The sequence below is a fragment of the Pseudopipra pipra genome, chromosome 1, assembly GCF_036250125.1.
Source record: "Pseudopipra pipra isolate bDixPip1 chromosome 1, bDixPip1.hap1, whole genome shotgun sequence".
Lineage (NCBI taxonomy): Eukaryota > Metazoa > Chordata > Aves > Passeriformes > Pipridae > Pseudopipra > Pseudopipra pipra.
This window is the reverse complement of record NC_087549.1, coordinates 138,176,637-138,190,466: the sequence shown is the minus strand read 5'-3', so window position 1 is coordinate 138,190,466 and position 13,830 is coordinate 138,176,637. Positions and strand designations below refer to the sequence as shown.

General features: G+C 44.2%; 1 protein-coding gene across 5 annotated transcripts in view; it reads left to right on the top strand.

The window, feature by feature from the left end:
* Positions 1-1,377: 1,377 nt before the first annotated feature.
* The window catches only part of ARHGAP21 (Rho GTPase activating protein 21), a 111,564-nt gene continuing 99,111 nt past the window's right edge, over positions 1,378-13,830 (top strand). For 4 of the 5 annotated variants that reach the window (XM_064635655.1, XM_064635639.1, XM_064635623.1 and 1 more), the window contains exon 1: positions 2,630-3,057. In XM_064635655.1, coding sequence (XP_064491725.1) covers positions 2,971-3,057 — 87 coding nt within the window. In that variant the 5' untranslated portion in view covers positions 2,630-2,970. Of the gene's footprint in view, positions 1,520-2,629; positions 3,058-13,830 lie in introns of those variants that run through there. The other variant, XM_064635603.1, reaches the window with a different exon arrangement.

The following is a 13,830-nucleotide window of genomic DNA, read 5'->3' as shown; positions in this document are numbered from 1 at the left end:
GATGTAGTTGTGCTGATATAAACAGAGACTTCTTAGATACTATACAATCACTCAGTCTACTTATGGTTTACTCTCTCTGAGACATTTTGTAAATTTGACAATGGTCTCTATGGATATTAGTTATGATGCTAATTTACATTTGGAGTCATTACTGTGGTTCCTATAGAAAAAATTATTATGAATACACAGAACCAATTTTGTATACATCATGGATTCTTGATGATGTGTGCACATGCAGACTGACATGTTGACTTCAGTGCAGAGAGCAGTATTCAACTGAGCACACAGCTACACTTCTTGGTTCTGTCTGATAACAGATTCTCAACAGGAAAAGTGCCCTGACTGTTCCCCTTCTCTACCCTTCAAAAATCTCAAGTGATTTTAATTTTGGTCTTTTCAACTTCTTGACAACCATTGAGTGGACTATATTATAACAGTTTGCTCAAGGTCTGGATGGCAAATAAATCTTTAAATGCTGTACGACAGTGAGAAATGATTAGGGATCTGGGCAGAACTCTCCTGCAGATTGTCAGCTGGACAGCAGTATGCTTATTTAAAACATGTACATATAGTCTCCGGTCCAGGTCAGGTTCAGCCACAAAGTAGTCTTTAACAGCAGAAATTTATGAGGAACTTAATTTTTTCAGATACGACTACACATTTTTTAACTGTATATGAAATCCATAGCAGCAGCACACAGTACTGTAGGTAAGCACCTGAAGCAGTGCAACCCTTTTAAACTTGGCAGATGTGACCTTGGTTGACAAGAATTAGCATATGGGCCTTGAGAGTTTTCCTCCAGCTACTGGAAGTAAGCTCTTTCCTCGGTTTTCTGAATACCAATATTCATCCCTGCTCACTATGCAATTGCTGATGGATGTTTGTTGATGACCAGTCCAGTCACCTCTTTTCAGAGATAGCGATCTCACGATCAAGAGTAGTAGCACAGTAAAAAACTACCACAACCCAAAACTTTACTATTGTTTTGAGAACACGAACTAGACACAACCTTTTGTTTCACTGACGACCTTTACTACTTCTTACAAATGCTTTGTTTTTCTTTGTTCTCTTTCACAGAGACCTTACTTGTTCAGCCTCTAAGCTGGAAAACACAATTCTAAAGAACGAAATTAAAAATCACACACTCCGATAACGATAAAGTATAGATGATGTTTAAAATCACCGCCTTCGCGGAGACAACAAAACCAAGTTCCCCCAAGACTTGAGTCCGGTCCGTCCAGAGCCAGTCCAGGGGCGGTCGCAGTCCCGGCCCTCCCGAAGCCAGGTGCAGGTGGAGCTGGCGGCAGAGACACCAAATCCTGCGTTAGGGCGGAAAATCTGAGCTCGTTCCTGAGTGAACACCCTCCGAAAACGCCCAGGGAAGGCGCAGCACACGCCACCGCCCCAGGCCGTGCTGGCGGGCGGGGGCCGGCGGGGCTCTGCGCTCCCCGGCCGCAGGGCGGGTGCCCTGGACGGCAGCCGGGAGCCAGTTCCTGCCCTCGCGGTGTCGTCTGAGGAGGTGGGTGGATTTTTGGAGGGAAGAAGAAACCGCCAGCCTGGAGGCGGGGGAAGGGGACGGGGACGTGATCCCCACCGGCCCCAGCGGCGGAGGCAGCGGGAGCCGCCAGCGCTGGGAGCGCCGCGGCGGGGGAAGGGGCCGGAGCCCCGCGGGCCGCCGAGTAAGAGGGGCAGGCGGAGGGACGTGGGGCAGCGCTGCCAGCCCCGCCCGGTCGGCTGGGGGTGGTGGTCGCCCCTGCCCCTGTCAGGGCGGGGGCCGCGTGTGGCGATGGGACGGAACCGGGGCCTTCCCGGTGATGGGGTTTAACGGGACGGGGCGGAACGGGGGCCGTGCTGGGGCCCGGGGGAGCGATCGTGGTGCGCGGCGCAGGGGAAGCGGCACAGCCCCCGCGCCTTCGGGAGGGCGCCGGCTGGAGCCCCTCGGCACGCCCGCGGCTCCCCCGCTCTCCGAGCCCGGGCCAGTGCCCAGGTAGCCGGGGAGCTCGGGGAGGAGCCCGAGGGGGCGCAGCTGGCGCGGCGCGATGGCCCCAGCGCCGAGACGCCCTAATTGGCGGCGGGGCCGCAGCAGCCGCCGACTGCCGCTGTCGGGGCGAAGCGGCGTCTGTGCGGGGGGAGGCCCGAGGGAGGGGCGCGGGCGGGGCGTGGGGCGCGGTGGTCTGATCGCGAACGGCTACGGCTACGTCGACGGGGGGAGGGAGCCGCCTGTGAGCGGGGCAGATCCGCGTGAGAGACAAAAGCCCGGCACGGCCTCGCTGCCGCCGGAGAGGTCTTTTGTTGCCGCTTCTTCGTCGGGGCTCTTCCCGCCGGCTCCGCTCAGTCACACCGCTGGATACGGCCAGGGCAGCAATCGCGAGCCGGCAGCGGCCTCCTTCCCGGCTCGGAGAGCGAGCGGCCCTCGGCCCCGACCTCCACCAGTTGATCAAAGTTCGGCCGGGCCGGGCCGGGGAGCGGCTCCACCGCCCCCGCCGGCCGGGGCTGCCCGGGAAGCGCTGCCCCGTCCTCACTCCCTCCGGCGGCGTGTAGCGAAGTAGGAGGGAGCGGACACCTCCCGCCTCTCCCCGCCTGCCCTCTCCTCCCCGCGGCTGGGGCTCGGGATAGGAGGAGCCGGAGGAAGAGGAAGATGACGATCGGGTGCAATTAGCCTAACAAGGGACGGGCGGTGGAGGCGGCGGCTCCTTGCCGAGGACTGACACATCTGCTCTCTCTCCTCCTCCAGCCATGAAGGCAGAAGCCGGGGAGCGCAGCTGAAGTCCAGGGTCGTTCCGGCGCTCTTCCCTATGGCAACCGCGTGAAGGGGCCGAGCCCCCCTCCCCCGGCAGCGGGGCTGGGCTGGCCGAGCCTCGCCTGCTGTGTGCGAGCGGCTCTGGCGTTGACTCCCCCTTTCTTGTCCGTTCCCTTCCCCGATGTGGGCTCCAGAGGATTTGCGCCTCCTTTGTAACCGGGAATGAAATAATGGCGACCCGGTGGGCAGCGGGGCCACCCGGCGGAGATGGAGACAACGAGCCCCCCCCGGGCGGCGGCAGCGGCGCCGGCGGCCAGGTAGGAGCGGCGGGGGCGGGCGGGGCGCGGGCCCGGCCGGGCGGCCGCCTCCCGCCGCGGGGAACGGCTTGGCTGGAGCGGGCTTAATGGCCGCCCCCTCTCTCCCTCCCTCTCTCCCTCCCTCCCGCTCTTCCTGCCCGCCCGCCCCGGAGTTGCTGGGAGTTGGACGCTGGGAGTGGTGCGGCTCCCCGGCAGCGGAGAGGAGGCAGCCGCCCGGCCGAGCGCTCTCGGGGCGCCGCTTCGGGGCCGGGCGGCGGTGGCGCCTCCGCTGCCTCACGGGCCGGGCGGCGGCTCCGCTTCCCGCCCCGCGGAGCCGCCGCCGCCCTCGCCCTCGGGACGGCGGTTTGCCCGGGGTCAGCCCTTGGGCCCCTCGCTCCCCACCCGGCCCCTCGGTCGGATCGCGGCGTGTCGCCCCTACGCCCGACCTGCTCGCCTTGTCCCGACGCCTGTGCCCCGTCCCCGAGGGACGGGAGCGCTTCGCTGGGCGGCACCGAGGGTACGGCTCCGTCCCTGTCACACAAATCTACTGGGGTGATTTTTAGTAGAAATAAGGGTCCAACCTCTGCCTCCTTGTACCCAGTACTTGCCAAGCTCCTGCCTGTCGGTAACGGCTTGTATTAAACGTGTTTCTGTCCGTAGCATTTGTTGCTGCTACGGTCGTCTCTGTCTGTTTCGTTCAAAAACTTCATAGTATGCCCTGTGGTGGCACCACTGCATGTTTTGACTCGCAAGACAAAGTTTTTAACGCAGAACTATGTCTGATGCTTCTTTCTGTGCTCCCTATTAATAGTATAAGTGTCTATGAAACAACTGCAACTTCAGATCCAACAAAATACATGTAAGAGTTTCAGTAGGCTTGTTTTAAGATCTGTCTTAAACTTTATTTACAGACAAACGTGCTTTTGTATTTCTCAGGGTTAGGGCATGTTGTGCTAAAGTCAGAAAGCAGATTTAAATCTGCATAGGGCTGTGAAATAAACACTCCTTTTGTTTGCTGAAATTGAAACACGGTAGAGTGATTTTTAAACCTACAGAACTTAAATTTTAAAGTATGGGTGATTTTTGGGTTGGTTGTGGGTTTTGTTTGTTTGTTTGTTTTGTGTGTTCTGTTTTGTTTTGTTTTTCCCCCTTTGGACGCTGAGTTTTAGTTTATTGCTATCCTCAATTCACCCTTTTGCCTTGGTTTAAAAGTGGCACATATGGTATTGTAAGATTTTCCTTTCTCCTGTCACCTCATTTAAGAGATTCACACAGTCTCTTAAAACAGGTGGGTTAGGTGAGGACAGAACTGGAGTCCTAAGTAAGGACACAGAAAATGTTAAGACTTTGTGATAAAATGTGGTTGAAAATGTGCTATGTTTGAAGAACCTGTCCTTCGATACTGTTCAAATAGCGTGGGAAGAGGGGGGACACCACATGTCTAAGGGTAAAAATTAAAATCTGCTCTTTAATTCTATCGTATTGAAACTGCTGGTCTTTTGGCACTGGCCCTTGTCATAATCCACCTATCCCTGCTGTAGTAAGCCCCAACAAGGCCTGTGGCACTTTTGGAGCTCATCACGTTAAAGCTGTCTAATTGGGGACTGCTACTAGGTGTGGAATTGCAAAATGGACTCCTCTGCCTGTTGTTTTACGTGGTACTTACCCATACATGTTGCAGTTAAAATGTAACTGCTAGAAAACATGCACTTAGGGTGGTGATTGCCTTAATCACAGCAGGCCTGATGTAATCTTTGCTTGAACTTAGGCAGTCCTCCTGAATGTCTGATCAAGGTTGTGTTGCTTTCTCTCTTACCTTAATATTGCTGCATGTCTTAAAGTTCAGTTTATTTTCTTACAATTTTTTTTTCATAGATTCATGTAAAATGCCAAGAGAGAGGGAGGATTTGTGATTTGGCATCCGCTGTCTCAGTTCAGTAGATGAAATAGTTACTGTGTACAGTGCTTGATGTGCTATATGTGAACAAATCCCTTTAACTGAAGTCTTACTTGTTTGTACTGGACAGTAAGAACGGCTTTTCTGTTTAAAAAATCAGAAAACACCTTTAATGAAAGACAATTACTATAAAAATGGAATTTTAAGTTCTCAAAAAAATTGCTGCAGTTGCAGGGTTTGACATGCAAGATATTAGCAACTTTGGGAAATGATTTATGGTTTTGGGACACTGTATCCCATATGGTGTTTGCATGGTAATGCAGTAATTACCTCGTTTGATTTTTAGCTGTAGACCTGTACATGTGGCAGGTTGTCACGAGGAAGACTCCCACCATAGCACTTGTTCATCACAGTCAGGGGAGTCGCAGCAAATTAGGATTGTCAACCAGTTTAAGGTTGTGGAAATACACAACTGTAATCATCAAGGTTTCAGCAAGAACTGAAAAACTTGTCCTCTGGCTTTAAGATCAGTGGTCAGACAAAGAAAGGGCATGTCTGACTGAGAAGTGGTGCTTCTGTGTATCTTTGTGTACAGAGGTGGGAGAATAGAGGACATGCGATTTGAGTCTTCTAGGTACTGCATGCGTTGGTTGATAACTGTGTTTTGTTTTGGACGCCTGTCTAATCTGATATTAAGTTCCATTTGGTCATGCCTTGCCATGGTTTCTATTTTCACTTCATTTTTTTTTCGTTTTCCCTTTGACATTGTACCTGGTGGTCTTTCTCACTTCAGAGCCCCTTCGCTGAAAGGATTGTTGAGAACAAAGATTGCGCGTTCAGGCTTGCAGGCTCCCGTCTGAACATGGAGCGCTTGCTCAAAGGGACAGGTCACGTATTCTGGGCTCTGGGGAGAGCTGGCAGAGAGGGCCAGGGACTCTCAGGGCTGTTTGCCATTCCGTTTGAAATCTGACACACGTTTACAAATGGAAGAATTGCTGAGCTTATGTTCATAAGGACATATAAGCTAGAGCGTGTTCTTTCTGGCTTTTAGATTAATAGGCATATGCTATCTCTGTTTCGTCAGGTTGTAGTGGTGTTTTGCTGGAGTGTTTAAGCCCTGCTGAGGTACAGGCAGTACTGCTTCAATCACAACATCCCATCTACAGGCCTGTCCAGATTTGAGGCTGGAACTGGCTTCTCTCTTAGTGTCAATTTAATTTCCCCTCCTTTGCCTAGAAAGGCACAACAAAACCTGCCCTTTTATTTATTTTTTTTTCTTTTCTATTCCCACTGTTTTGCATTTAAAGAATTGCCAGGTCTGTTTTTGCTATAATTTACTGTTCTGAATGTTAAATGCAGGATGAAAAAAATAGTAACCACAGCATGTTTAGCTTTAAAAGTCAGATTTTAATTCTTAGTAATACTATTTCCTCAATTTATGAATATTAAAAATACTTTGTCAAATAATTTCATTAAGACTGTTTGATATTTTTCTCTTGGAATTCATTAGAGCACACATACATTTATATATTTATTGCAAATTTCTAATACTTTACTGCAAATTTGCAGTAAGAGTGTGAGGTTTTGGGTTTGTGGAATTTTTTTGTTTTGTTTTGCTTAACAGCTGAGTTGTTAGGAACAGTAACTTGCCTTTGGAGATTCCCAAGAGCTTCTGCATTTGGCAATAGTTAGGAATACATTTCCAAAGACTTTTGTAAAAGAAAAGTCAGAGGTTATTTAGTACTTGCTTTTTAATCACAACTGTTCAATTTCAGAAAGGGAAAGAAAATCCCACAGTATTGTCACTCCTACACCTTATCAGAGAGAGCACAACTGCGTAAGCTCAAGAGAAGCATGTGCTGGGTCAGGAACCAGAGAAGGGCAATGATGACGCTATAAATAGAAAATCATTTGCGTGCTTGCTAACAATAATTAATAGATCGTTTACTATTTTAACGACCTGGTTAGGATGACATTGCTAAACTTCGAGTGGTGACTCCCAGGTGTTACAACTCTCTAGGGGTAGAAGGACTGAAGCTGTATTTTGATCCTGCATTTCAGTCTTTATATTATTATGCCTGTGAACATGTAAACTGTTCTGAAACTCTGTGTTGTTGGTATTGGTGCTTTTGCTATGCCTGATACTTAGGTGCTGGAAGGTTTAATCGTAATGTTGAAGTTATCAGAATTAGAGAAATGCACTTGTAAGATTTTTACGTGTCAAATAGTACACAATAATGGTTGTTAGGAGTGTACATTACTTAGGGGGAAAGAGAATTCTCCCTTAACCTTCTGTTAAGGGAGAATAAATTCAATATAAATACCAGTCTTACCAGGAGTTGTGATTACAGCTATTCAAAAGGCTGGAGTCAAATCCTGTTTAATCATGCAAGCATAATGCTGACTTCTGCTCTCATTTATGTCACAGTAAGCATAAGATAATTTGACAAAACATGGATCTCTTCCATGAGGAAATGTTACATATTTGATAAGTAACAATATAAAGCAGAAAATAGTTCCTTCAAGAAAAGGAAGATATCTACCTTCAAATGTAACTGTTTGATGTTTTTTTCAAAGTGACTTTTTGCTTCCCAATAATACAGCTTTGTTGATCATATCACTTTGATAATTGTCTGAAAAAAGTATTTTTGCAAGACAAACGGAATGGATTGAAGAGTATCTTGAACTGTGTCCATATGAAATAATTACATATATTTAATGCAGTATGCTCATTATAAGAATGAACTTTTTTCTTTAGCAGGTTTGACAAGCATCAAATGACTGAGTTGACTTTTTTCGCTGTATAAGCTATTTTTAATGATTTCTGTTTTTAAAATGTGAAAATAACGTCTGCTACTTCAGATGTATTATTTCATATCCTTCATATTTACTTACATGAAAAAATAATTGAGATAACAGTTGGGGAATAGGAGGTATTTAGTCTTATGCACTGTATGTGTTTGTGATCTTGGCCCTCTTGTACCTTTGAAAACATCTTACTGGAAGTAATCATAGCTCAGCTGAACAGTATGTGCTCTGAAAAGAGTGAAATAAAAGCTGGCCTTTTCTTTTTCTTTTTTTTTTTTAATTTTGTGAATACGTACACATATTGCTTTGTAGATGGTGATTAGAATATAAACATGTGCAACTGTCAGCCTTACTAAAAGAAAAACTTTCTGTATCTCTTTCTAGGGAGCAGCGTTAATCTAAACTATTAGGAATATATACTAGTGCTTTGTAACTGATGTTTTTTGTTTTTTCTCTGATAACCACTGGAAGAAAAATTGAGGTTTTCTAGCATTCAGAGGTTGTAAGTTATTCTTCCTTGCAGTTGTTTTTATATTAAATTGCATAGGATAGGAAGCAGATATAAAAAATTGGGAAATGATGTTAATTGAAAACAAGATTTATTTCCTGTGGTTAACAGGGGTCATTGTTTTTAAAAAGTGTGGGTTAGCCTTGGTTATAAATGGTGAGGCTTCTAAACTGGCATTAAAACGATCTGAATTGATAGCACCCCAGAAGTCAGTCTGATGGGCTGTTAGATATAATTCCCTGATTGTGGAAGGTGTCAGAGTCTATGTTCTCTTCAAAACCTTAGGGCCTTGCTGTAGAGGAAATGTTTGTCTGCCTACCACAGTAGATAATATATTAAAAAGAATGTTATGCTAAGCATAGTGCAGAGACACTGGATGAGAGTTACACTGTCTGGTCAGATCAGTGGATGAATGGGGGTAAGCATGTCACACTTTGCTTGTCTATAATACAAAATGTAGATAATGGCAACTGCTGTGCATTTCGCCTTCCAGATCCTTCTTATGTCTTGTAATTTTTAATATTTCTGCAAAGACACTTCTGTGGTATTTTTTGCCCATCATCCAGCGCTAGGCACATGCAGTAGAAATATGATGGGTGGGAGCAGCGACATCAAACAGGCTTTGACTGTGTTCATATCAGAAGCTTGACCCATCCTTCAGGAAGGATATTGAGGTGCTGGAGCAGTTCCAGAGAAGAGCAATAAGGCTGATGCAGGGATTTGAGCACAAGTCCTATGAGGAGAGGCTGAGGGAGCTGGGGTTGTTCAGCCTGGAGAAGGGGAGGCTCAGGGGAGACCTCATCACTCTCTACAACTCCCTGAAAGGAGGTTGTAGCCAGGTGGGGGTTGGTCTGTTCTCCCAGGCAACTGTTGATAAGACAAGAGGGCATGGTCTTAAGCTGTGCCAGGGGAGGTTTAGGTTAGATATTAGGAATAAATTCTTTACAGAGAGGGAAATCAGACATTGGAATGGGCTGCCCAGGGAGGTGGTGGATTCTCCGTCCCTGGAGGTTTTAGATGAGACTGGATGTGGCACTTAACCGCAGCAGTGTTGGATCAAGGGTTGGACTTGATGATCTCAGAGGTCCCTTGCAACCTGGCTGATTCTATGATTGTGATCTTGTAAACCTGAAGCTGCCTAATTTTAGAGTTGCAAGGTGGGATAAGCTATTTTATGTATGCAGTTCTTGAATGCATAGAACTTATTTGATGGGAAGGCTTCCTCTGTGGCATTTTTCCTTTTTGCTGTTTTTTTTTTTTTTTTTTAAACCAAGGTGAAATGCATTTTTCATTTACTCTAGTTAGATGGGAACTCTGGCTACTCCCTAAGTTGTTGTTTATCTTGGTAATGGTGAAACAGTTTTCTGAATTTACTGTTTTATCATTGCTGTTGAATTTGCAGAGAACTCTTCTGGGGAGGTGATACTAGAGTTTAGAGAGTGGATCACTTGGTAGTAGGATCGTAAAAATTAGGCACAACTATATGCTTTTTTCTCTGGATCTCTGCTTTGGGGGGGCTAGAATTACTGCAGTTTTCTGAGTTGGTGTACCCTGTTGTTCTGTATGCCAGTGAATTGTGTTCAGCAGACAGTGTTGCTGCTTTATATTTTCTGTTCTTGATTTTTGCGTTGAAAACTTGTAGTTCAGAAGTGTTTGAGTGAAGCATTGAGAGCTGTTGCTGCAACTCTCTGAACAGTATGATGTTTAAGAGAGCCTGATACAAATCATGTTAGTAAATATTTGGTGTTGGGCATAAGAGATTCTGTGTGGGCATTCTGGAAAAATACAAACAGCTGTTTAGATTTTGACTCTGGCTTGCAACCATGCGTGTACATCTTCGGGAGTGTAGGTAGTAGGCTTATTTTTGTTCTAAATTTCTTTATTTCCATTTGCCAGCAGCTGCTGCTTTGGTGAGAGTGAATGAGGAGCCTCCTTAGAGGACATGGCTAATTACAGATCCACTGTTGGTGGAGGGGGACACTCCGAGATAGACGTTTTCTTTTATGTGTGTGTCATTTGCATAATGTGTTAGGACACACAGTATGGACTGCATTAAGCACTAGCAAATATGCTGTAGGGAATAATCTTGCACTGGCATCACTGAGCTGGCTGGATAACATGATCTTCCTTATTTTTAATTTTGAGGTTTATGTTTGTTTGAAGGGCCAGGGATGAGAAATCAAATAGAAAACTTTAAACTGTATTGAGGAGAGAGATTCTAAATGCTTCTAACTGCAACCAACAGTTGCAGTTGGTACAAATAGGTTGAAAAGAGAAACCTGAACCTGTTTCTTCTTCTTCTATTTTTTTTTTTTTTTACCTAATAGAAATGGTGGTGTGCCCTCCTACTTGTATCTATGTATATCTCGTTGTAGACTTTACTGAAACTTTATTACAAACAACCCACCCTTTAAAAGATTGTATTTTATTCTCTTCTAGTTTAGTTTTTCATCTAAATATTTGGGAGTTTTTTTGTGTTACGAAGTTTTTGAGAACATAACGGGAATGAACAATCCTGTAATTAAAAAATGCTAAAAAAACCAAAGCTTCTTAAATCACCTTAAACCTTAGTGTTGAATATACCTGCATACTTTTTTTTTATTTTAAGTGCGAGGGCAGAAAAGACTAAATTAAAATACTTTCTTGTGATGCAGTTTAACACTTTGAGATGGGTGTCTTGGGTACTACTTGTTCTGTCCATGGAATGAGCTGAAAGAGAACCTTTAAATTCTCAGAAATCCCTTTTGTATCACTTGCTTTGTGGCAGACAGACAGAGTCTGCCCAGTGATATGTTCATGGCATTGAAGTGAACTTCTCAATTTTGAGAACTAAAACTGAGCTCAATCTACAGCTTAGGTTGTGGTTTTACATTGGAAAACTGTACATGGAGAGGTGTTGCTCAAGAACTGGTTTATGGAGCTAAAGTAGTGAATTTCAAAACCGTAATTCAATTCCAGTTATTTTTGAGGAAAACATGACATTTTAATTTGTTCAAGGTCTGTCCTGTTTTAATAAGATTTGGAAGTGGCTAATTTCCTAAGAAACTTGACAGATATTTAAATACAATTCTTTAATTAAAGTCTATTATAGTTCAGACAAGGTTAAGCTCATATGTCCTCAGTTTTATAATATCTAAGTGGGCTAGAGTTCAGTCAGCAGTTGCAGGAGTATGAAAAACTGTCAAAATTTCCTTGTGATGCAAGAATTGAGAACTGAAATATTTTGTTGTTGTTTTGGCCAGCAAATGAAGCAGCAGGTCTAGTATGTGCTCCTCAAGCAGGTGACTCTTACTACCTATATGTTCTGACCTGTTTCTGGTAAGATAAGGATCTGGTTAGGGTTATCTCTGAGAAGAATGCTGCAGTTTTCATGTAACAAGCTGTCCCATTGCAGTTCATGCTTTGTTATTGTTGCTGTGCTTTTCTTCTCAGGTCTCTAATTTTGATGCAACTTTAATAGGGAGCCCGTGACTCCAGTGAAAAGTATTCCCATGTGTAGCCACAAACATTTCTTATTCATCAATGGCTGTAAAATCTGACTTGTTCCTTCTTGCATGCATTTTAAAATTTTATTATCCTCAATCACCATGGTAAAAGGTGAGTAAGTAAACTTTGCCCAGAGTAATCAATTTTCATGGCAATTTTACAGGTCTTCTGCTCCATTCTCTGTACTTGCACTGCTTTTGTATGGGTCTGTCTAAATACAGTTTTGCACTTTCTATATGCTTTAGTTATTTTTTAAAAAAAACATGTTGGAGAAGTTGTTTTGGATCTGCTGGTGAGGTGGGATTTAAACATGATCTCCTTTCTTAAGGAGAGACCTTGTGTACTGCTTTGGGGGTATTAAAGTTTCCCATCTTGTCAAATTAACAATAATATGAAAATTGGAAGAGTGAAACAAGTTAACATGAATAATCTTCAGTGTTTCTTGCAATCTGTGCATCTGAATCAGATGCTGGAGTAATTTGGTAGCTGTAAGTAGTTTGACAAGCTGGTATTGTGATCCTGATGTCATGGGTGTCTTACAAGGTCATTACTTGCATCTCTCTTTTTAGCATTTTAATTAAAAAAAGGGAAGTAGTATTCCCTTGCCTTAAAAATACTGCACACCTGACCAAAATGGGCCTTGTGGCTGAGTCTGTGCAACAAAGATTTTTTTCTAGATGAAAGTGTTACGAAACATGGTCTTGTAGAATGGATGCTGGCCAATACCTGTAGCATTTCATAGCCCGTGCCCTTTAGGTGTTGTTTTTTCATGAGTTCTTTATAGTGGTTGTAAGTAATTTTCTCTTTATTTGCACTGTGACTGAGGCTACAATCCAACTGTATATCTGAACAGGTCTGATAGCTTTCTGCTATTTTCATGAGTTAAATGGCAATGGAGAGCTAAAGTGCTTATTTTTTTAATCTGTCTTTGTAGAGAACTTCTACTTGCTGATGCAGTTATTCAGATAAATAAAGATGAATTGTCTGTGAAGAAATGCTGAAGGACCTTTTGATATTCAGCACTAGTTGATATAAAATGAAAACTGAAGTGTGCATAAATGTCAAGTAATATGTCACATATAAAATACTGGGAGCTAATGATTAACTAAGAGCTCATGGGTAAAGTCTTAAGAGTTGTGGTAGGTAATTCCAAGGATTAAACAGTAGCTTAATGCTTGGTCAAAAATACAAAATTTTATCCATTTCCTAATGATTTTGAAGAGTTAATGTTCTCTGTCATGCCTCAGTGTATAAATCCATAGTGCACTTGGAGCTGGTGTGTCTAAGTCTAGTGCTGTCCCATCTCCCTTCATTTTTCCCCATCTTGGAAACAATATAGTGAAGCCTGAAAAGTCACAGAGAAACGGCAACTATGATAATTGAGTTTATGGAGTTGGTACTGTATCAAAACCAAAAAAGGAAGCTAGGATTTGGCAGTTTGGGAAGAGACAGAGGTGATGTTGAGATGCTTTCTCCAACTCTCTTGAATTTCTATGGATCAGCTTTCTACTATCTACACCAAGAACTTGAGGGTGTCAGATGAGCATGGGTGGAGTGAGAACAAGCAAAAGGAGATGATCCTTTGCATAAAAGTTAGTTAAGCTTATTACTCTGCACCATAATATTTTGGAAGCTAAAAGTGTGTATGCAACCCAGATGCATTTTTGAAAGAGTGATACTTTTAGAGTTATTCAGTACCCTTGTAGTGGAATGGATCATGGATTTGTGAATAATTGAAGCTGGGAGGACAGTCTAGTGGTGCTTACTTCTATGTTCTTTCCTAATTATTGGCAGCTATCTGGATTTGGTCACTGTAGGAGAAGGGCTAGGTGAACCTTTTGATCTGACCTACAGGTGTTCTTATATGTTGCAATGCTGATTCCACGATAGCTCATCAGGATTCCTTCTGCTTTCATGAGGTTCTGTACTAACCCTGATGAAACAAGGCAGCTGTTGGTGATCAGCAACAGGAAATGGAGTTTTTCAAATATTCAGGACTGGGACCTATTTTTGCTTCTTGAAGATATCAAACTTGTCTTTGATTTTGCTCGTTTTTGTTAAAGTTGCTGGTAATTCTTGTTGCATTTTATAGGTC